Source organism: Crocodylus porosus, unplaced genomic scaffold (genome assembly GCF_001723895.1).
Source record: "Crocodylus porosus isolate Cpor-Errol unplaced genomic scaffold, CroPor_comp1, whole genome shotgun sequence".
Classification (NCBI taxonomy): Eukaryota; Metazoa; Chordata; order Crocodylia; family Crocodylidae; genus Crocodylus; species Crocodylus porosus.
The window spans coordinates 149,903,058-149,927,179 of NW_017728906.1; the positions used below are offsets into that span (position 1 = coordinate 149,903,058).

Consider the following 24,122-nt stretch of genomic DNA (forward strand, 5'->3'; position numbering starts at 1 on the left):
GGTTGCAGCACCATGTAGTGCAAGCACCCCTACCCCCCTGCTTGTCTGGACATAATCCATGAGTTGTGATTTGCCCTGGTGGCACAGCAATGCCTTACTGGAAAGCTAGATAAACTGAATCAGTGCAATTTATAGCTCATCATGACTTTGTCCATCTACATTAGGGGTTTACAGTGATGTCACTACATAGGTTTTCTGTTACTGAAAACGTGTACCTTTGCAGCTAAGACCTCAAACTGAATGGTTTCTCTCTTTCTAGTTTTGTGGAAAGAGACTTGAAGACCAGATTCCAGTTTTGCATGCTTCATTATTTATGTCTTCTGAAGATTTAGCCAAGATCCTCCAGCCCAAAAATGAAACTAAGGACCCAGTAGTCCTGATTGTTCAAATGTAAAGAAATAGGATTTTTTTGTAAGAGGGATGGTCCTTTATACATCAGAGACCCCGTACTACAGTTAATACTTAGTTTCCTTGCTTTTGGCAGCTCACAGCTGGAAGGGTATTTAAATATAATTAGTGTGTGTTTAGTGTGAAGTGCTCCCCCCCCATACCTTACCCACTTCTTAAAGGCAGCTTCTACAAGGGAATAGTCCTTACCAGGGGTGGGCAAAATGCGGCCCTCCATTCTATGCGGCCCACGGGGCCCCTAAAAAATTTAGAAAATTAATATTTATCTGCCCTTGGCTGCCTGTCATGTGGCCCTTGATGGTTTGCTAAAAGTCATTAAGCAGCCCAAAATAATTGCCCACCCCTGCCTTAGACAAACCTAGAAGAACTGATAAGGCAGATTATAAAATGTTTCTGGAACAGCTGGTGTGGCTTACTATACAAATCTTGACAGTGGGCCTAATAGGTTAGGGAAGTCTTATTATCTATTAGTGTACTGCCATTATGGTCCATAACATGCTAATGCATCTGTTTTGCAGGCCAAAAAACCCTATGCACTAAAATCCTTTCAGAATAAGGAACTACCATTAGCAGTAGACAGTTTCCAAAGCCAAATTTCTCTCATCTACTTACTTCCCCATAGTTATATAGTTACTTTTGGTCTGAGAATTTTCCTGCCTAACTGAGGCCACAGTGCTTTTTAAACAGCCAAGTCATAATTAGGAAATCCTGACAATAAGCGATGAAGTCATAACTGAAATATAGCAGTATGGGAAGGAATTGCTATTGTTAGAGTGGGGAATCCAAGCTTTTCCCAGCTAAGGGCTGCTCTCAGGTTGAGTAAACTTCATAGCACAGGTGGCAGTCAGCTTAAGATGGTGCATTGCACACAACAGACAAGGACTTCCATATTAACAATGAGACCACAATGCAGAGCTGTGTGGGTCTTATCTTTAGGAAGCTGTGAACTAGAGCAATATCAATGTTCAGAAACAAAGAATAGCCACCAACTGAAATACTGATGCAGATGCAGGAATGGAGAGAGAATCCTTTAACTCTCATTCTTACCTTTAATTTTGGCTGGGTGATGGTTAAGCACGGAGGCAGACCACAGCTGGGCCACCTTTTGACCTCTGTTTTACTTTGAAGAGTTGCAAAACCAACATGAAGAGAAGGCAGGTTATGATCGCAGCACACAGGCCTATGATTTTATGCCAGGAGATACAGGTCCTACCAAGAGATGTACAGCTTGAGTCCAGAAAACCTGCTATTTATTTGTGAAACTTGCAACCTTATTTTTCTCAAGGTCAAGTCTGAATTTCTTCTAAAGGAAACTTGAAAGTCCCATTGATTGTGAACAAAGTGACAGCTGTCAGTGTGGCCCTCAGTCCCTACCAGCCTGGTAATGTGTGACCTAGATGTGCAAGGCTCCATTGCCAAATTATTTCATGGCGGAATTAAGTTTCCTCTTGAGAAAGCACAGGTGCCTTAGTTTATAAGCTCTTGGCGGTCCTCACCTTCTTTAAGTACAGAGTAGTTGTTTTCACACCATCATAAGCCTTTGATTCAAGGAGAGAAGTTTCCCCTTCTGAAACAGACCGGTGGTCTTGTAAGTTTTCAATAAGCTCATGCAGGGCTTTTTTGTAAGAAAAAAGACAAAGATATAAGTTAGTGTCACTTCTTTTGTTCTGAACATTTTACATTTTTATGTAAAGTTTTCTTGGAAAGACCCTTTGGTTCAAACATTTCAAACCTGAATGCCTAAATTTAGGCTCCCATGGCTACACTTAGGCTACTGGTTAAGATATTTTCAAAGATGCCGAGTGCCTACAGCTTCCAATTTCCATTGTAGCCCTCACATGGCTTGAGCGTATCAGGTACTTAACTTATAAACAGCCTGTTTTCTTAGAAGTGACTAGCAATATTGTCTGCCCAACTTCAGACATGTTGAGGGAGTTTAGAAAAAGGCCTGATCTTCACAGACTGTCAACCACTCACCCTCTGGAAACAACGTCCCCTTCAAAAAGTTCATAGTCATAGAGAAGAGCCACTCATATGATTAGAGGCCTGAAGAGCCTAATATGAGGAAAGGCTGACACATATGGGACTGTTCAGCCTAGAAAAGCGAAGACTTCATGGGGATTTGGTGGTAGGTTACAAATATATGAGGGGAGAACACCAGGGGCTAGGCAAACAACTATTCACCAAAGCACCCCAGGGAGGGGAAAACCAGGAGCAATGACCATTAAACCTTAGAAGAAGGTTTCAGACTGGATATAAAGAAAAACTTCTTTATGGTTCACGTGACCAGACTCTGGAATAGACTCCCAGTGGTTGTGGTGCAGGCAGCTACCCCAGAGATCTTCAAAAGTAGACTGGATGCACACCTTACTGTGGTTATGTGACCCCAGCAGTCTTTCCTGCCTAGAGAAGGGGGACTGGACCTGATGATCTCATGAGGTCCCTTCTAGTCAGAGATGCTGGTTAACAGAGTTAGGGAGGCAGAACGGCAGAGGCGAGGGGATGTGGATGAGAGGGATCCTCAGCCCCAAAATGACAAAGTTATAGGTATTTCACTGATCCCCCATTATAGTCTCTGGCCAAATCGCTGAATCTCTCTGACTTGGCACTGAATCTTCTGAAGCCGATTCAGCTGAATCGAGTCGGGACAGTGATCTGAATCTCCAAATCGAATCGCTATCCTCCAAATAGAATACTTCCCTATTTGCACAGGCCTAGAAAATATCATGTCTATGGTTGATCTTTCGGCCATGAATCTGTGCTCAGGTTCAGAGTAGACACAACTCACCAGTTGTTGTAGGTGCAACAAGATGACTCTTGAGAAAGCTTTTCCTCCTATATTTAGTAGTAAGATACCACTGTAGTTGTTACAGTTGCCCTTATCTCCTTTATTTTTATACAAAGTGACGATGTTTGTGTCATGCATGTCTTGTGGTACCTCACCCTCTTTCTAGCATTTCATTAGCAGCTGATGAAGATACGGTAGTAGGCTTTCTTTCCCGCACTTGAGAATTTCCACTGGGATGCCACCATTTCCAGGAGCCTTGCCACTTGATAACAAATCAATGGTGTTGTTTAGGTCTTCTACAGTAGGCTTCATATCTAGCTCTGGCATGACCTGTAGAATTGGTATTTGGTCAAGTAATTCACTGGTTTTTCTCACTTTGGTGCTCACTGTTGGCTTCTTCTTGTGTTCCAGATAAGCTGTATTCTTGATATTGATGAGAGGTAATAGTTCTTCTGCATTTTCTTTGAACCAGTCCTTATTGGATGGGTTTTTTTCCCCAAATGTAGCTTTAGCTGTTTCATTGATTGCAGTTCTTAAGCCTTCCCAAATTTCCTCTGTTTTCTCTGGTAGTGACTTCCCAAACATGCTGAGTTTGAAAGACTTCACAAACTCGTGGCACTTCTGGTTCTTGGTGTTAGTGGTACTGATTTTGGGCTTGCTCCTAGGTTTTACTTTATGTAGTTTCTTGGCTATAATCTTCACTTTGCTAATGATCAGGGAGTGGTCGGTGTCACAATCAGCACTGTGGAATGCATGGGTCTTCTGCACTGAAGGTAGGTCTCTCTTCCTAACAGTAACAAGGTCTAGTTGGTACCTCATTATGGATGTCACCATGACACTTTGTGGTAATCTTTTCCAGAAAAATAAGAATTGGTAATGCACAGTTGGTTTTGGGCACAGAATTCAATAAGTTGTTGGCCTGTTTCATTCATCTTGCTGATGCCAAAATGTCCTAGGCAATCTGGCCATGACTTGTTGTCTACGCTGAATCTTATATAATCCTAATTATAATAATACCATCATTCAAATGTCTTCTTATCACCATAACTCATAACTATGACAATGCACAAAACTTATAAAATCTGGGTCATGAACTAAAATATGGGAAGTTAGAATCAACTGCCTCCAGGTTATGAACCAAGCACTGCAGAGTCTCTTTTGCCCATCTTCTAGGAATGAGAAGGTGGACACTTTACATGCATTATCAGTGAACTAGGAGTATAAGCAAAGTTCCCATGCTGTGGCAAAGGTAGCGCAATGATATCTCATGAGTTCTTCCCATACTCCCTACACCATGCTTGTTTTTTAATACAGTCCTCTGAGTTTAGCTCAGGATGGAGCATTCTATGATAATAGATTCATAGCTAGGGACAGACATTTTTTAAAGATTATAAACAACATATTTTCACACAGACAAACAGGGAGCCACAATCCTTCTTTAGCTGTTTAAACAAACAATTCTACCGCTGTAGCTAAAGGAAGACCGGGAGCTGATATTAGCAGCATGCCACTTATCTCCTCTGTAGGCCAGTCACTGAGGAGTAACATTGTTTGTCCACAGTACATTATTACATGCTGGGCTTCATAATCTCTTAGGGCTACCTATTTGTATGGGAAGTGAGGAGGGCAGCAATGTGCTCTTTTTATCATATAGTAATTAGTGGGAGCCCATGGGCAGACTTTAGTCCCTCTGACTTCAAGCATTACGCTCCTGTGAGTTCTCAGTGTCCCCTGCAGGTTCAGCAAGTGATGCATTGAAAAGGGAACATGATGGTGTAGAATCCTGATTAAACACCCCCCACACACCAAAAACCTAGGGAACCAGAGGAAATCTCACAAAGCCAAATCCATCTCAGATAGAGAAAAGCAGCTTTCCGATACGTTTAGATCAGAGCAAAAGCAATTCCAAAATACATAGCTGAGTAATCATGGTGCACCCACATACCCCAACACGTGAGTGAAAACATGTCCTGGCACTGCCAGTGTTTCAGCGTGAGCACCTTTTATGGAAATCCAGTTTTAGTCCCTCACCCTTGTTTGTACCATCTTGTTTACTATCCTTGCAAAGTAGCAGTCAAACAGACTGGGGACCTGATCTGCTTATTATTCATGGTTACAAATGATGGTGTGGAGACAGAAAGAACATAAACAGCGTTGGCTCCAGTCATTTGTCTGAACCTGAATTACTCATAGCAGATTTCCTCCTAGTAAGTCAAAAACAAACACTGGGAGGCTCTTAACTATACAAAACTACACAAAAATAGCAAATGTCTTTTTGGGGTGAAGCCTCATCTTAATTACAGGAACCAGTACCAGTACATTTCCCCACCTGCTTTTGTGGGCTTGCTATAAAACCACAGCATGGCTGTTTACAGTCTGAGCGTAAACTTTCTGACTCTGTAGCTCATTTTATTTGCTGGATCTGAAATGAGCATTTGGGATGTAACTATTACCAGATAATCGCACCCTGGGGGAAATTACTAGTCTCAAGTATTTGCACTTCCCAGATCATGATAATCTCCAGGCACACAGCTAACCATTAGAAAAGTGTGTTAAACCAGATAGGTCTGTCAAGTTCTTGCCTTTCACAGCGCTTACCAGCGTATGCTATTCCATATGGCTATTTGCATCCCTTGGGCTTCCTCAAACTGGTATTTTACATGAATCCTTGTAATATGGACATAATGCTTCCTTCCCACAATCTAATAATGCTGCTAATTGCAGGTCCAAATTTTATTCTCATTTACCCCTACCCCAGTGCCATTCTTCAGTGACTGTCATTGATTTCAGCAGAGTCATGCTGATTTATGCTCATGGAAGAGGAAAATCATGCTTTCTATAGGATCAAATTAATCCCTGAAAGAAGGGAGCCCTTTAGGACTCAAAATGTATATACAGAAAAAATGCAACTTGTGTGGGCAACAGTGCAGCTCTTTGGTCTCTGAATGTTTTATTAATAGCTTTTGCTTTGTGGAGGAGCCCATAGACTCCACCCAGTCCTGTGTCTGCCTTGTGCTAAGCTCTGTACAACCATAGGCACAATCACTGACTCAAAGGCCCAACTCTGTAGGTAAACAAGACAGTTATAGATAAACTGCAAGCGATGCATTTAAGCTGACATGAAGTACAGCTAAATAACTTGGAATACCTTCAAAATCCAGCTTCTTCCCTTTTTCTTCTTCAGCTGCATTTCTATCAGTTCTTTCACCTACAGATTTGGAAAGGATGGAATATGCAGCTGGTAAAAAAATAAATAACAACAGTGGCATGTTTTAATGACTAGCTTGCTTGTATAGCGGCAGTAGGCTGACTACTGGTTTATGTATTTGTATTCAAGGGTAGACTCACAAAGGCTCAGTTAGGCCTAGTAGGCAGGTACATGGTCTCAGCATCTAACCAACACTCCTGGTAAAGACTTCTTAAGTGTCTGTGGTCAATCATGCAACAAAATATCAGAGGAGAAACTAATTTTTGTCCCCCAGATGGCAAATCAGTGTATGCCCTGAAGCATAAAGCTAGATAGCCTGTATAATTTGCAACCTTGCTAGTGTAACTGCAGATGCTAATCCTATTTGCATAAATGTCAGCCAAGCAAAAGAAGGGTTGCTGTGATTAGCTGAGAAGGGGAAGAAGAAGGGAGATGAACAGAGTTTCTTGGGATCTTTCTCCACAAAATTATGGAAGATCAGGTTCAGTTCTTTCCTCTGCAGAATATAAAATGCACTTCAGCTCCTAAAGTGCATGATAAGAAGGAGGGTGTGCAGCAGGGCCAGCGCGGGGTTGTGTTTGTCTGGAGCTGTGCCTAGAAATAGTTTGCTAGTGTCCACTTACATTCTATTAAAATACCAGGAAATATACCTGGGTATATTCTATTAAAATACCCATCACAGAGGGCCCTGGATACACACAGGTATGTCTGACCGGACATACCAGAGCTATATATGAAGGCCAGTATCAACAGTATTTAAAAAAGAAAGAAAACCCCTAACACAAAGTCAATCCATGTCTTTTGTCAAAAACAGAAAAACAGACTGCTATTGCACACCTTTCTCCAGTCTTGTTCTGCCAGGAACATCTCTTATGTACCTGGTCTCCAGGTACATCAAGACAACTGTTTTTCTCTTTACATGGGAATATATTTTTGCAATATTTTGACACCAAACTTTTATAAAACCATCTTCCCCTCTGTGTGACCAGTCATCCTCTACTTTGCTGTCTACCTGTTTCTTTTCCCTTCTGTTTATCTTCAGTTCATTCCCCACTTTCAAGCCTCTTCCTTCCTCCCTCCCCCTTTCTCTATCTTCCTCCTCGTCTCTTAGTTTTCTATTCTAGCTTTCTTTCTTCTTCTCACTAGCTCTTCTTTTATCCTTCCATTCCTGCAGTTATCTTCATTTCCCCTTCTCTTAGTTTTACCTGTCTACCTTTTCTGCTCCCCGTTTCCTTCCTCTACTGCTCTATACCCTCCACTGTCTGTTTTTTTTTCTTCCATTCTCAAATTCTTCTTTTTTTTTCTATGGTATCTACAAAGCTCCCCCACCCTTGTCAGGGCCTGTGCCCAGCCATGAGTAGAAAGGAAATGTAGAAGTCACTGCTGAGATTGTGGAGGAATGTCAAGCGGCAAACTCCCTCCTACCTCAGGCTGTGGTGAGATTGGGGAAAGTGATGGTCAGTTGTTGCCTCCTTCAAAAGGTAGCAACAGGATCAGGAAGAGGAATGTGTGTTTCAGTATCTGTATAGGATTCCCCCAGTCTGACACTTGGACTGGAGAGCAGCTGTCCATGGGCTGAACTTCCCAGGCAGAATGGTGAGGATGTCTCTGCTGCCTGGGATACAGTGCCTCTTGATGCCTCTCACAGACATTCAGGAAGACCTTTCTACTCTAGCGCTCTCAGTATCTGTGGCAGTTACTGCAGGTTACTGATACTTTCTCGTTAAAAATAAGTCTTTTTAGCCTTTTCTTTATGCTGGGGTGGTCTATTGTGTCTGTTTTCTAGGAAAAGTCTGAAAGTCCAAAGGCTGGTAGGACACATCCAAGTGGGAAGTGAGTGAACTTGGAGGTTGAAGGCATGATTAGAAAAGAAAGGGAGAAAGAAGATATCATCAAGTAGACAAGTTCAAGGCAACACCCCCCCATAACAGATCTCTGCCCATCAGCCAGAGGCCTCCTGCCTAGTGATAAATACTCCCACACCACATCCCCATGGGCAAAACCCCTTCTTCCTTTAGATGTGACCCTGGAAAGCATTATTAGACAGCATCAGTTTTGCACTCTCAGTCATGAACGTTGGCCATCCTTAACCTACAGCATAAATAAGGGACTTCAAGACTTACACTTGTGTCCGAACTGATTGGGCCAATTGTGGGCAGAATTCTCAAGGGAACCTAGTTCAAAGGAGTTATTTAGGCTTGCTTAAACCTGCCCCCTGGGATTTAGCTTGCCCCAGCCATGACTAGTCACATGATTGCAGCACACCTTGCTCATCCAGTATGATTTGTTCGTACTCTTCTCTTCCTTCAGCATAATTGATTTCAGTTGATTCCTCTTCTTCTGCCTCACTTTTTTCAGCTGCTGCTTCTGCCACTACCACTTCCTCCTCTTTCTCCTCAATTTCTTTGGAGATGTTAGTATAGATTACTATTATGTCTGAAAAATAGACAGAGTCCATGTTAAAAAGCTGATCTAATAGTGGAAGGACAGGGTGCTGAACTAGACTAGGCTGATCCCTAACCATAGCCATGCAGAGTATGGGAAAAACCTCATACAGAAACACAGGTAAAGATCTTACTGAAAAGGGATGACAGTCCAGCTAGTCTGGTTTTCTGTTTCAGCAAATGTCTTACACCTGGAGTATTCAGCCCCCAGCCCATGGGCCAGATACAGACTGTAAAGCCAGTTAATCCAGCCCACTGGTCTCCCCACAGGTCTGGAAATTTGGTGGTGGGGGAGCAGTGGCAAATAATACTGTCACAACCCCCATCACCAAATTTCCAAGCCCTATGGGGCTGGATTAACCTTGCAGGGAGGGATTTGGCCCTGTTCCCATGTGACTGGATCAAGCTGAGTCACCAGGGCCCAGTGCAGCTCTGAATGTATCAGCCGGGACCTGATGTGGATGTGCAGCCTGATGCAGCCACATGGATCGGACCCTCGGTGGGCCATTTCTGCATGGTTGGATCAGGCCCTGGCTAGGCCAGCAATATGTGCTAGTGATCTAACCTAGGGATCACTCACACAGCCCACAAGATGAAAAGGTTGGGCACCACTATCTTAAGTAGATACTTTGGGGAAGAAGAAAATTCCCCACAATGCAGCCAACTAGCTATGGGGCCATTGGATTCCATCCTGAACCCATCTAGGGCTCAGTTTGTATCAGGTTAAGGATAAGGCTCACTCATTCTCTTTTATCACTGTAGCCACAGCAGTACAAATTCAGTTGTTCTTCTGATTTAGACAAAACCATCTAAATCTCATTTGAATCTTGCTGGCCCCAGGCACCCAAACAAGCCCCGAGGAAGAAAGGGTCTTGGTTTGGTCCCAACAGCGTATAATCGTGGTGTTTGTGAAAGCAAGAGGTATGCAGGAGTTAAAGGGCTGAAATTAGAGGGCTGATGGTTTGAGTCCCTTCCTGGTCACAGGCAAGAGAGGAAGGTAGTCAGGTAGTAAAGGTATTTCTATGTGATTCAGGAGACCCTGTGGGACTTGAGGCTGATCACTAGTTCCTTATCTATAAAATGGGGAAAAGGTAGTACCCTGCCTCACAGAGGAGATGACTCAGAACCACTGGAGTAACTATGAGGAGAGTGACCAGGGCAGCAGCTCCAGCTGCTGACTTGGGGAGGGAGACGCGAAAGTAGCAGATGCTGTTGCTGCTGTCCATGTGTGTCACCACTGCCCGGTGCACCATCACGGCACACAGCTGCCCTCTTATGCCTCTTCTGAGAACTATGATAGTAGGGAGACCACATTAATACTTTAAGCCACAAGCATGAGCTACAGAAACCAGGCTGACCTGCACTCTGAGGAGATACTGAGATTTTTTATGGAAAGATTATCAGGTAAGGAGACTCCTGAAGTTGACAGATCTCTTGTTCACGTGGGAAGAGCTCAGGGGAGCTCCTGGCCTTCAGGGCATGTCTATACTGCCTCTGTCCCATGCCGGGGAATGCCACTGTGAAGTATACTCTGCCCGCTTACTCCTCCTCCATGCACACCCCATTTGGGAACTGAAGCAATGTTGCTGCAGCAGAGCATGACCAAACTTACAGGCTGTTTTGGTATGCACTCAGCTTTGTTCTAAGGTGGTTACAGTGCTTCATTTCTGGGATTTGGCATAGGCAAAGTGGGAGCAAATGACTAGGGTGAACTTCATGGCAATGGTCTTTGGTTCAGCAGAGAGGCCATGGAGACATGTCCTACAGATCAAAAATTCCAAGGCAGGCAATTAACTGGTATCCATAATGTGTGGATAACTGCAACTATACAAACTGTTATTTGCATATGTGGTCACAGATATTTCACTGAAACCTAGTTTTAACACTTGCCCATCACCCAAGGGAGAGAAGAAGGGGGGGTCTCTACTTTTAAAAAAAATGTATTAGCCCAGGAAAGCCCCAATGGCTGGGAATGTTTGCTGGGTTGGCGTTAGGCATGTCAGAGGCAAATGATGAAAGCAAACACATTTGTCAAATTATTAGTTTAGGGTTTAATTTCGATTGCTATTGAACAGGAGCGTCTTTCTACTCCATCTGTGGTCCCACTGGCTTCCCTGGAAACAACTGCAGAGTAAGCATATGAGAGTGACTCTTACTGCTACTCACCTTGACTTTGGATGGACACGGATTCTTCATCTATGACTTCTGTACTTCTCACCTCTTCTCCAAATACTAGAATAGTTTAAACTTCATGTTTTAATGATAAAGCAAGCTTAGCAGGTGAAGAGGGGGATTAAATTTACTGCTTCTGTGACTACAGATATGAAATAAATCTTAGATTCAATGATAGATCAATAACACCAAGATTGGGTTTAAATTATTAATAACCTATGAGAAACAGGGATAATTATTCTATGAATCATAGTTCTCTAACGTACTGCACATTTTCTCCCAAGACATCTGTACTGAAGCACGACCTGCATATCTTTGGCAAGAGACTACAGTGAATAAGTTAATGTCTTTTGTTTTGCTTGCTAAGCATTTAATAGATTCAGATGTGGGCTGTCACAGTCGGGTGGCAATGCATTTTCTGTCATATCCTCATGAACATACCAATGCTTTTAGTAACCTGACACAGAGACTAGCTCAGCTGGGGCCATATCCAGTCTGAATGTGTCTCTACAACATCACAGTGTGGCTCCTGTCTTGTGGGTGTGCATTTTTTTTAGAGGCAGGCACTTCAGCCCCCAAACCAACTCCCTTTTAGGCAGGTAGCTTTACCCAGCTAGTGTTAGCATCAGAAAATGGCATTTTGGTTCATTAATGCTGTTTTAGATCAGGTCTGTCCAACTGACGGTCCCAGGTCTCCCAGTGGTTTCCAGGTTTCCCCTCTCTTCTCTGGCTTTCACTTACTGCCCTTGCCTCCAGGAGGGCAGGGAAGGGTGGTGTGACTCAGTGCACCCTGCAGTGTGAGGGGAACCCACAGCGTGGTGCAGTGGGGAGCCTGCAGCCTAGGGGGAGAAACGTGCCCATCCATGTGTGAGATGCAGTGGTGGATGGTGCAGGGAAGCTTGCTGCTGGGGAGGTTAAATGGGGGGGAGGGGGTCTGTGGCCCTACTGGTGTGTTCCCTATGGTGCACAGCCCTGGGCCACTAAGAAGGTGCACAGCCCTGGGCCACTAAGAAGTTGCACAGCCCTGTTCCAGATGCTAGTGTGGCTCTCACAGTAGGTTGTATTACAGCGCTTCACCACCAGGCGGCAGGAGGTAATGGCCTGTGTGTCCATAGCAGTAGGTCACTACAGGGATGGACACAGGATACACTGGTGTTTCCCTTGATTTTTCCCATGGTAATTTTACTGATGCAATTAAGTTACATTGAGGTAGGAATATATGCTGTGCACCTGCTTCTTGTTTACCACCAGCATGAACATGGAGTATACTAATCTAAATGTGTTGCATACCCTAAGTAAAGAGTTGGTCCTTCAGAGGTGATCTGCCATGATCTTATTCCTAGGCAACCAGTGGAAGTAATCACTGCAAGATGCAGGTGAAGGAAGGGCCATGTTTATTAACCACTTGACTGGTGGCCAATTCATGATGTTTAACACACGCTCATAGTTGAAGTGACGTTTTCCTAGTTGGCAATTCCAGCATGGAGCAGGAGCAATCAGAGAGGGGAAGACATTCATTAGCCCAAGGAGTCTTGTAGCAATCATGGGGGTTGGTAAGCAGAAAGGACCTTTCCATAACTAAAAACATTACTAAGTTCAGGGTATTTAATGTCCCCTTGCTTTTATCTAGAAATTCACAACCCCCTGAAGACTGATCACATGGGAGAGCCAGCAGCCAACGAAGGCAGTGAAATGGGTAGCTGGCTGGCAAAGAACATATGTGCCCTGAGAACTGCCTCCCACAAGGCCTTTCATATATTGCCACTCTGGCTCCCAGGTCTTGCAAGGTCTCTCTGTAAGTCCTACCCTTGGTCAAGTTCTTGATCCGCTGCAGACTGGCTCTTTCAATCACAGGCCCTTGTGAGCCGGGGAAACTTGACTCAGGTTTTCTGAATCAAGTTATGCAGCCACTTGCCAGTCATAGAATCATAGAAAATTAGGGTTGGAAGGGACCTTAGGAGGTCACTCCCCTGCAGGACCATCCCCAACTAGATTGTTGCAGCCAAGGCTTTGTCAAGCTGAGACCAAAAAATCTCCAAGGATGGAGATTCCACAACCCATTCTAGGTAACCCATTCCAGTGCTTCACCACCATCCTAGTGAGAAAGTTTTTCCTAGTATCCAACCTAAACTTCCCTTGCTGCAACTTGAGACCATTGCTCCTTCTCCTGTCTTTCATGCATCATCAACCTCTGGCTCTACACTAGCCTCAGATCTGAAGTGACTTCTATGCATACATATATGTGGATCTGAACACTGCTATCTTGGTCAAACCCTGGCTTATAAATAAAGCAAGCCTGTGTGTGGAATTTCACCTGCACAGTAGAGAATACCAGGAGGGCAACATATGTTAGCATATCAGTAATGAGACACATTTATCCTCCTGTCAAATTGCTTCAACTATATCAAAATTCATGTCTAATAAAACCTTCCCTATTTTACTGAGGCCACAAAGCCATTTTTCAAAGCCAAGGCATGATTTCATTTTTCACAAGCTGGCTCACTGGGAAGCAGGGACCAGTGCTTCTGGGCAAACTCACCATCCTCATGGGCATCCAGAGACTTCGCTGAGTAGCCCCATTCTGTCTGGGTCATCAGATCTTTCACATCATACTTTCTGCTCTGGGGGGAGGTGGGAGAGCTGTCCACAGACTTCCTGCAAAAGGGGCCACATTTGCTTGACTTTAATGTCACTAATAGGGACTCGAATGGGACCAAAAATCATCAGGATTTGGGAATTTTCCTAGAAATAAGATATACTCTCAGATTTTTAGATGTAAGTCAACCCTTAACACTCCCAAAGAGCATCACTAAGGATCCATTGTGTATGGGAGAGAGAAGCAAGCCTCTGGGCTTACTGCTTTCATTACTTCTGTTTCCTAGGGATTTCTCAACTAAGTGCAACCAAATTATGTGCCTGAAGCCTAACCTCAGTTTGGATAAATGCACTGCTTATCTCATCTCACATTCCTCTGCTACTTCTGTGAACCACATTGATTGCTTCTGCTCAGCTCCACTGTACAGTGCCACATTTGCTCTGCCTGCCACATGCACCACAGTCCAGGAGACAGGTTAGTGTAATCTGTGGTGCAGGAGAAGGAAGTATGTGTTCTGGGCTTCAGCATGTCTATCCATCAGTGAGGTTCTATGAATCCTCCTGTCATTTTGCACTTTCTTCTCAACTAAGCTCAACTGGCAAATTGTGAAGTTATTTTGAATTGCTATTAGGGACCTGACACAGCTCTTTTTTGGCCATTGCTACATCCCTGTAATGTAGGTAGGTGCCGTTGCACCTCTTACTCTTAAAAGCTAATTTAAAGGTGTTTCACGGTTTTTATCAGTATCCCATTGCATATAAGAAGCAAAGGCAACCAAAACATACATAGGGCCTGATCGGATTTGACTCCAGAAAATCATGGGAGGGATTTCTTTTTTACTGCATGAGTGATTCCACTAGCTTGTTACACATCACTGCCTTTTTTTTTAGGTGTCTAGGACTTTTAAGAGATTCTTGATGGAGTACACCTGGGAGTAAACACGTTACTAGGTGAAGGCCTCACAGGGCATAGGGAATCTAAGCTATTTGTATAACTCCCGAATAACAGTAATATCTAGACACCTCACTGTCATTTAACATATCACAGAAAATTAGGGTAGGAAGGGACCTCAGGAGGTCATTTAGTCCAACCCCCTGCTGAAAGCAGGACCATCCCCAAGTAGATCATTCCAGCCAGGGCTTTGTCTAGCTGGGCCTTAGAAACCTCCGAAGATGGAGATGCCACCACCTCTCTGGGTAACCCGTCCCAATGCTTCACCACCCTCCTAGTCATCTCATCAATGAAGGCAATCAGTCAGGTTGCTGACTGTTCCTGATCACTTTCTTCTTTTCTAAGTGCTTAGAAATGGTTTCCTTGAGGACCTGCTCCATGATTTTTCCAGGGACTGAGGTGAGGCTGACTCGTTTGTTGCTCAGGTTCCTCCTTCTTCTGTTTCTTAAGGACAGACACTATATTTGCCCTTTCCCAGTCATCCGGGACCTGCCCCAATTATCATGAGTTTTCAAAGATAACGGCCAGAGGTGCGGCTGTCACATCACCCAACTCCCTTGGCACCCTCAGGCACATTGCATCCAGCCCCAAGGGCTTGTACACATCCAGCTTTTCCAAACAAGTCCCTAACCTGTTTTTTGTCCCTGAGGTCTGCTCACCTTCTTCCAAAACTTTGCTGCCAGCTGCAGTAGTCTGGGAGTTGACCTTGCCTGTGAAGACTGAGGTAAAAAGGCATTGAGTACCTCAGCCTTTTCCTCATCTGTCACTAAGTTGCCCTTTCTCTTCCATTCAGTAAGGGCTCCACACTTTCCCTGACCCTCCTCTTGTTGCTGACATACTTGTAGAAACGTTCTTGTTACCCTACATGTCCTTTTCTAGCTGCAACTCCAAATGTGCTTTGGCCTTCCTCATTTCACTCCTGCATGCCCGAGCAATATTCTTTTACTCTTCCCTAGTTATCTGTCCAAGTGTCCACTTCCTGTAGACTTCCTTTCTGTGTTTTAGCTCTTCGAAGGGTTCCCTGCTAAGCCAGGCTGGTCACCCACCGTATTTGCTAGTCTTCCTGCACATCCAGGTGGTTCGTTCCTGTGCCTTTAGTAACATTTCTTTAAAATACAGCCAGCTCTCCTGGCCTCCTTTCCTTTTCAGCCTGGTCTCCCAGGGGATCCTGCCCCTCAGGTCCCTGAGGGAGTCAGAGTCTGCTTTTCTGAAGTCCAGAGTCCATATTCTGCTGCTCTCCTTTGTTTCTTTCCTCAGGATCCTGAACTCAATCATCTCGTGGTCGCTGCTGCCCAAGATGCCATCCACTACTACATTCCCCACCAATCTTCCCTGCTTGTGAGCAGCAGGTCAAGAGCATGGCCCCTAGGTGGCCGCTCCAGCGCTTGCACCAGGAAGTTGTCTCAAACACTTTCCAGAAACTTCCTGGATTGCCTGCACATTGTTTGCGTTGCCCTCCCAGCAGATGTCAGGGTGATTGAAGTCCCCCATGAGAAACAGGGTCTGTGATCTGGAAACTTTCACTAGGTGTCTGAAGAAAGCCTCCTCTACCTCATCCTTCTGGTCTGGTGGTCAGACACCTACCATGATGTTACCACTGTTGCTGTCCCCTCTAACCAAAACCCAGAGACTTTCAACAGGTTTGTCTCGTTTCATACTGGAGCTGTGAGCAATCATACAGCTTTTACATATGGTGCAACTTCTCCTCCTCTCCTCCCCTGCCTGTCCCTCCTGAACAGCTTATACGGACCCATGACAGTGCTCCAGTCAAGCAAGCTATCCCACCAAGTCTGTTATTCCAATCATGTCATAGTTCCTTGACTGTGAGGCCTTCCAATTCTTCCTGCTTGTTTCCCAGGCTCCATGTGTTCATGTTCAGATACCTGGGGTAACTATCCAATTGTCCTACTTTCTTAGTAAGAATAAGGAGGCCTCTCCTGATGTCCCCTCCTTCTTGTGCTTCCTCCAGGTCTCCTGCTTCCCCACTTACCTCAGTGCTTTGGTTTCCATTCCCTGGCAAACTTAATTTAAAGCCCTCCTCACTAGGTTAGCAAGCCTGTCTGCAAAGATAGATTTCATAGACATCAGGGCTGGAAGGGACCTTGGGAGATCATCAAGTCCAGGAAGATGCTCTTCCCTCTCTTGGTCAAGTGGATTCCATCTCTTTCTAGCAATCCTTCTTTATGGAACAACATCCCATAGTTGAAGAAGCTGAATCTGTGCTGTCAGTACCAACTGCACAGCCATGTGTTGATCTGCAGGATGCATCTGCTCCGGCCTGAGCCCTTCTTTTTGATCAGAAGGGTTGAGGAGAACTCCACCTGTGCCCCCATCCTCGTCAACCTTGATCCCAGAGCCCTGTAGTCACTCTTGATTTGTTCAGGGTCACCCATGGCAGTATCGTTGACACAGTACTCCAGATGTGGTCTCACCCGTGCTGAATAGAGGGGAAGAATCACCTTCCTTGACCTGCTGGGAATGCTTGTACTAATGCATCCCAGTATACCGTTAGCCTTCTTGGCAACAAGGGCACACTGTTGGCACATACTCAGGTCACTCCGTAACCTCAAGGTCCTTTTCTGCAGAGCTGCTACTTGGCCTGTTGGTCCCCAGCCTGTAGCAGTGCATGGTATTATTCTGTCCTAAGTGCAGGACTTGGCACTTGTCCTTATTGAACCTTATGAGATTTCTTTTGGTCCAATCCTCCAATTTGTCTAAGTCTCTCTGAATCCTAACCCTACCCCCAGTGTATCTACTACTCCCCCAGCTTGGAGTCATCCACAAACTTGCTGAGGGTGCACTCCATCCCAGCTTTCAGATTGTTGATGAAGATATTGAACAAAACTGGGCCCAGGACCAACCCCTGGGGCATTTTACTTGATACTGTCTGCCAACTAGACATTGAACCATTGATCACTACTCTTTGAGCCTGATGATCCAGTGAGTTTTCTATCCACCTTACAGTGCATTCATCTAACCTGTACTTCCTTAACTTGCTGGCATGAATGGTGTGGGAGATTGTATCAAAAGCCTTGCTAAAGTCAAGGTATATCACATATACTGCTGACCCTGCATCCACGGAGCCAGCCATTTTATCATAGAAGGCAATCAGGTTTGTCAGGCATGATTTAGTTTCATAGTTTCATAGTTTGTAGGGTCAGAAGGGACCTGAGCAGATCATCAAGTCTGACCCCCTGCCATGGCAGGAAAGAGTACTGCGGTCAAACGACCCCAGCAAGGTGTATATCTAGCCTCCTCTTAAAGACCCCCAGGGTAGAAGCCAGCACCACTTTGCTTGGAAGCTGGTTCCAGACCCTAGCCGCCCTGACAGTGAAGTAGCGCCTCCTGATATCTAGCCTAAATCTACCCTCTGCCAGCTTGTGACTGTTATTCCTACTTACCCTTGGTGAATCCATGTTGACTGTTCTTAATCACCTTCTTCTCCTCCAAGTGTTTAGAAATTTAATAATATTTTTCTTATTTTCACTGACTATTTACTAGGTCTTGTGAACACCTGTAGGTGTTTTTAGAAGCTGTGTGGCTAATCTCTCCTCAGATCACAATGAAGGCTCTACCCCAGGAAAATGTTTTCCCCAATCTTTCAGAAATTTGGAATGAATGCTGCCTCTGCTCTTTTGGGATGGAATTCAAAAGTGCAAGCTACACACTGTTTGATACCCCATAATGAATATATTTCACTGCCCCTTCATGCGGCTATGCAATAAAACTCTCTCAATAAAAAGCCTATTATATCCATTTTTTCAGTATTGCATACAGGCCCAGGAGTTAACATCTTTTAGTATTGGAAAAATTACTCAAGTGTTAATAGATAAAGGAACTCTGTCAATGGGTCAGATTTGTCTGTAGTGTCATTTTTAGCATGCCAGAAATGAATTTGGTCCAGTTTATTTGGGCCTTCTGCAGCATCTCTGTTTAATTTCTCTCTCTTAGAAAGATTAGATATGTCTAACATTTATATTGGAAGGCCAGAAACAATAGGCCAGTTCGTCAGCTGACGTAAATCAACATAGATCCCCTGAAGCCAGATCAGCAAACAAGGGAGCTAGTTTACCCTGGCTAGGCATTTGGTCTACTGTTTCTCTCACACTATAAAAGCATTTTGTAAAATAAAAATCACATCACATCTCTCCATGTAGGCAATGTCCAGGGCTGTTGCACAGGATTTATTTTCCTTTAAGAAAGAAACATATTTAAGTCTACACAGGTTGACACTGTCACTTTTAATATAGCAAGCAATGAGAGTCCCAAAGACAATTATTTAGACAGACATAACTTCCAGATTATTAATAGCACAGATATAGCAGATACTGCCAGATTGTGAATGTTCAAGACATACTGTAAATCTCCAGTTGTTAGGTGTTCACAGTACTAGCCTAGATAGAGTATAAATATCCTGTAACTTGACTGAATTAGATAGAAAAATGTTACCAATTACTCTCCTTACTTCGATTCCTTTGACTTAGAACCAACATGCAGAGTTGATGGAGAATCTGTCTGACATTCTGGAGAGGGAAAAAAAAACTCTTTTAAAACATATTGTCTTTTCCTGTGGAACAGAGGGGCATTTTAGTATTGAATTTTCTTGCAATTTCACTGCTTTGTATTACAGATAAACCTTGCTGTCTTAACAGGGAACATATTCTCATCTGTTTTAATGATACAATAAATTTCAGGTGAAGGGGGAAAAAATAAAGTCCCCAAAATAAGTTGTAAAAAAGCCCTTGAAGTCAGAAGACAGACTTTTCAGGAGGAGATGCAAGTATTACAAGCAAATTTACTTTGCCTTCCTATTCAGTTCTCATTGTAAGCAGCTTGGATCATATTATGCCCTGCAAACTGTAGCATGTGCTAGTGCTAAGACCAAGGCTCTTTTTAGGGTTAAAGACATGACAATGTGCTATCAAAATAACTTCACAATCCTAACAACATGCTATGTATACTCCTGCCCAAAGCATTCTAGGTTATGTTAGCTTCAGTGATAGATGCTCTCAGAGCAATATGCCATTTTAACTCCTGCTGACAGCATGACATGTGAACTGTCATACAGTGCAAGCCACCCTGTGTTTGGGAGATGTGGACAAAAAACAGCCTTGCATGCAGGGAGTTAGACTGGCTACAGATTGGCACAATCCCTTCATTTTTCCTGCACTCAGCAGAAGAAAAGGCCCCTGTAGACATTTCACTTAGTCTCCCAGTGCCCAAGTGCATAGTTGGCAGCAAGTTCTCAGGGAAGGCACTGAACTGAGAACCAGAGTAGCACTCTGTAAAATGTACTGAAAGGGGGCTAAGGATAAAAAAGGGGAAAAAGAGTCAAGCAAAGACCTAAAGAAACAGAGGGGCTGACTGTTATTGGATAGACAGCTGAAAAATTGTCTCTATAAGTGTCCTACTAAAATTATGTTGGCCACCTTGTTTTGAAAGAATGGGACAACATTTAAATCCCACTAACCACAACGTCATTTTTAAGCTGTTGCATGCATGCACATTCCAGTGTGCCAGATTTTATGGGCCAGAGTCACATGATGCTACTCTGGCAGTATAAGCCTGGGTATTTGGGTGCCAATTTATCTCCACTTTTAAGCTTTTTTAAAGTGCCAGAGCAGCATAAATTAAATTGCATCTTAAAAAAGATTGTGGCCCAACATTTTAATTTTTTGCTGCATTCAATAGACTAGCATTTGTAGAGGTTTTTCTATGCATTTCATTCTAGTTAGTTGACAGCATCTTTGACCTATTCTGAGGTGGTGGGCTGGGACTTATTGCCAAGGATGTGGCTCATGTGAGTACGTGCTATAAATGCTTAATTTCTTTGTGGAGAAGAGAGACCTTAAATGGTCCTTTTACATTTTAAAAATAAATCTGCTAGGTGCACAGAGATGCCTATTGCCATTCTAGGGAGATGGGTAAGTCATGTGGTGAAAATGCATAGTGTATTACTTCAAATATTAGACATCCTGGGATTTAAGATGCACTCACTCATATATAATGACTCCCAATTAAAAAAAATCCACACACACAAACATGAAATAAAGACACATTTATAAGGATCTGTATGTCTACAATGCATGTAAGAGCTTTTTACTATTTTTTAACTTCAACTGAGATGCAGGCCATTTTTAGGAGCAATATTTTATTTTAAGAGCATGCCTTAATACTTGAATAAAGTTGGGATCTGAGAGGAAAGCACTTCCCTCTGGAAGGAACAATGCACGAAGTCCATATAAACATAAGCGAACATTTACATTATGGGCTAGACCAGGAGTTGGCAACCCATGGCCCACAGGCCAGTTCCAGCCCAGGAGCTGGGGTTTTGGTGCGGGGAAATAGAGCAATATTTAGCCATAGGGGCTTTGCCCGTATCAGGCTGCACTGCACCATGGCTGGGCAGCAGGGAGCTTTCCTGTGCCGTGAAGCAGCTGTGTGTTGGCAAGAAGTGGTGGCAGGGAGAAGTGGCAGTAGCAGCCAGGTCTTAGTGCTGGTCTTCCTAGCATCTGAGCTGGAATATTCCAGCCTACTGCCACAAGACATTGCAGACCGCTGGGTTAGCCTGTGCCTTGAATGCAAGCTCTGCTTTGGTGTCTGTGTTACACTTAAAGCCCTGTTAGTTTGTTAGCAGGTGCAGTGTGATATCCCTTCCCCTCTGAGCCTCTTTGGAGGAGGGGACAAGACAATAGTCCTTACCTTTCCTCCACCTTGAGGATTTACATATAGTCAGATGGTCCCCAAAAGCCCCAGGTTGGAATCCAGGCCCCACTGCAGTAAACGTGGCTTATGTGAAGCACAGCTCACATGAAGACAAAAGACCTGGGCATGTCTGTCTTGCTTCTGCCTCACTCCTGAAAGTCCTGTGGGGAATCATGTCCCTGTCGATCCTGCTCTTGTTCCCCACACACCATACTGGGAAACAAGGCGGTGAGGCTGCCCCAAGGGGGTGCCCTGTGGCACTCCTGAGCCCTTAGACCTGGACAAGGTAGAGAGTGGCAGTGGAGAAAGCAAAGGGCACCTTCAAGGCAGCTTCACCACCTCATATCTGGAATTGGGGTATGGGGAATAAGAGCAGGTAGGTAGAGTATGTGTCTCAGTGGTGCTGTGAAGAGCACCGCAGAAGCGGTATAGACATACAGTAGCATAACTAAGGGGGAGTGAGGTGATGACTGGGGCATCTGCTGGGGCTGCACCCCATCTAACTTCAAGTGGTGCAAAAATAGCAGTACTGTCCATCCAGCTACATTGCCCGGTGCATGGCTGCTAGTCAGGGTACAGAACTGCCCTGTTACATTTCTGCAGTTGTGATGTCTGTCCCACACAGCTCAAAAGCTAGGATACCAGTCCTAGCACAGCACAATGTCTGTTTGACCCTGTTGTGGCATGATTCTGCTTTAGCCTGAACTCTTCTTTAGCTTGTGTTTGTCTGGGATTTTTGAGGTTTTTCCCCCATTTGTTTCTTAAAAATAATTAGGAAGTGACAAATGACATGCAATAAAAAATCACTATTAACGTTGCAAAGTCAAGCACTCTGAAGTTAGGAAAAGCCAGACTTACAGGTCGCCTGTGCAAACTTAATTTGGTTTCCTTGTGCTGTCTGAGGAAGCCTAATTTCCATGTATGACACTACACAGTTTTTTTTTTGGAATTCCTGCTTCATCCAGTGTGTGCCGACTTGGTGATACATCAGGGTCTTCTAGAAGGCTGATGTCTATAGGAACCATGTCTTACTTGTGAATGAAGCAGATGACTATAGGAAGAGAAAGCAGCTTCCTTGTTAAAGCACCTGAATGCTGTCTTGGGTAGGGTTACCACATGTCCGAGTTTTCGTGGACACATCCTCTTTTTGGGTCCTCCCATCTCTGTCCAGGAGGTTTTTTAAAATATCAGCAAATGTCCGGGATTTTGCTGTGCCTCTGCTTTCCTGGTACTTCTTAGCTTGAGACTGGGGGCAGTGGGGGAAGGTAATCAGGGGCCAGGGCATCAGGTAAGTGTGTGTGTGTGTGTGTGTGTGTGTGTGTGTGTGTGTGTGTGTAATGTGCTTGTGTATGTGTGTACCTGCCACAGAGGCAGGGAGTAGGGCTGCAGCAGGGGCAGGAAGTAGGAGCGTTCTTCAGGGGCAGCAGGGAGCTATGTGGCAGCAGGGTTGCAGGGGAAAGAGGCAGGGGGCTGCAGGTTGGGAGTGAGGGGCACTGGCAGGGCTGAGAGAGACAGGGGGCTCCAGGTCAGGAGTGAGGGGCACCAGCAGGGCTGGGGTGGCAGGGAGCTATGGGTCAAGAGTGAGGGGTATCAGCAGGAACAGGGGGGTTGCAGGTCCGAAGTGAGAGGCAGCAGCAGGGCTGGGGGTGCTGTGGCTTAGGAGTGGGGGCAGGAGCAGGGCACTGGCATATCACTTGCCCCCGCCATCATATACTCCCTCCCCTCCTTCCTCCCACAGGTGTCCTCTTATTTGAAACTGGAAATATGGTAGCCCTACTCTTAGAAAACTGGATTCAGTCTCTGTCTCTACCACAAAATATGTGCCACTAGGCAAGTTACTTAAATTACACTTTCCAAAGATGACCACTAATTGTGTGTGCCTCATCTGCTGGATACCCAACTTGATACTCAGGGGTCCTGTCATAGGCACAACCTGGGCATAGGGAATTTGGCTTGGTGTTAGAGGGTCATAACCCAGGAATCCAGAGTTGAGGGTCTAGGCAGGGTTAAGGCTAGGCAATGGGCAGGCTATGAGGCAGTTTAGGTAGGAACTAAGAATGGCTGGGAATGCCTGATTGCCAAAAAGCCGGTGTACACCCGGTGGAAGCGGGGTGTTATCTCCAAAGAGGCGTATACCTCCTCTGCTTGGGCCTGTAAGGAGGCTGTCAGGAAAGCTAAGGTGGACATAGAGCTAGGACTTGCATCCAAAATCAAAGATAACAAAAAGTCCTTTTTCAAATCTATAGGGAGGATGAAGAAAGCACTGGGAAATGTGATGCCCCTGCAAGATCTTCTGGGCAATCTGGTGGTCGCACCAGAGGAGAAAGCAGACCTCTTTAACCAATTCTTCACCTCTGTTTTCTTGGGCAGGGACCAGGACTTCCTCACCGTGATACAAGACGGACTTGAGGGGAACACCTCCAGACCTCAGGTTGGGGAGAACCGAGTTAGAGAGCTTCTGGAGGGGCTGGACGTGTTCAAATCAGCGGATCCAGATGCTCTCCACCTCAGGGTGTTGAGGGAGCTAGCAGGGGTTATTGCGGAGCCCTTGGCACGGCTTTACGAGCGCTCGTGGTGCTCGGGTCAGGTGCCGGATGATTGGAAGGTAGCCAACGTGGTCCCCGTCTTTAAAAAAGGGAGGAGGGAGGACCTGGGCAACTATAGGCCTGTCAGTCTTACCTCAATCCTAGGGAAACTCTTTGAGAAGATCATCATGGAGCACATCTGTGATGGGCCGGCCTCAGAGATGATGCTCAAGGGCAACCAACATGGTTTCATTAGGGGCAGGTCATGTCAGACCAACCTGATTGCCTTTTATGATCAGGTCACAAAAGCCTTGGATGCAGGTGT

General features: G+C 44.8%; 1 protein-coding gene across 2 annotated transcripts in view; it reads right to left on the minus strand.

Moving 5' to 3' along the window:
• ERICH6B (glutamate rich 6B) overlaps positions 1–24,122 on the minus strand; it is a 74,465-nt gene that overhangs the window by 31,547 nt on the left and 18,796 nt on the right. For both annotated transcript variants that reach the window (XM_019529903.1, XM_019529902.1), the window contains exons 3-8: positions 19,033–19,090; positions 13,560–13,675; positions 11,015–11,080; positions 8,670–8,840; positions 6,345–6,434; positions 1,905–2,023 (exon numbers count right to left, since the gene is read on the minus strand). In XM_019529903.1, coding sequence (XP_019385448.1) covers positions 1,905–2,023; positions 6,345–6,434; positions 8,670–8,840; positions 11,015–11,080; positions 13,560–13,675; positions 19,033–19,090 — 620 coding nt within the window. The remainder of the gene's footprint in view (positions 1–1,904; positions 2,024–6,344; positions 6,435–8,669; positions 8,841–11,014; positions 11,081–13,559; positions 13,676–19,032; positions 19,091–24,122) is intronic.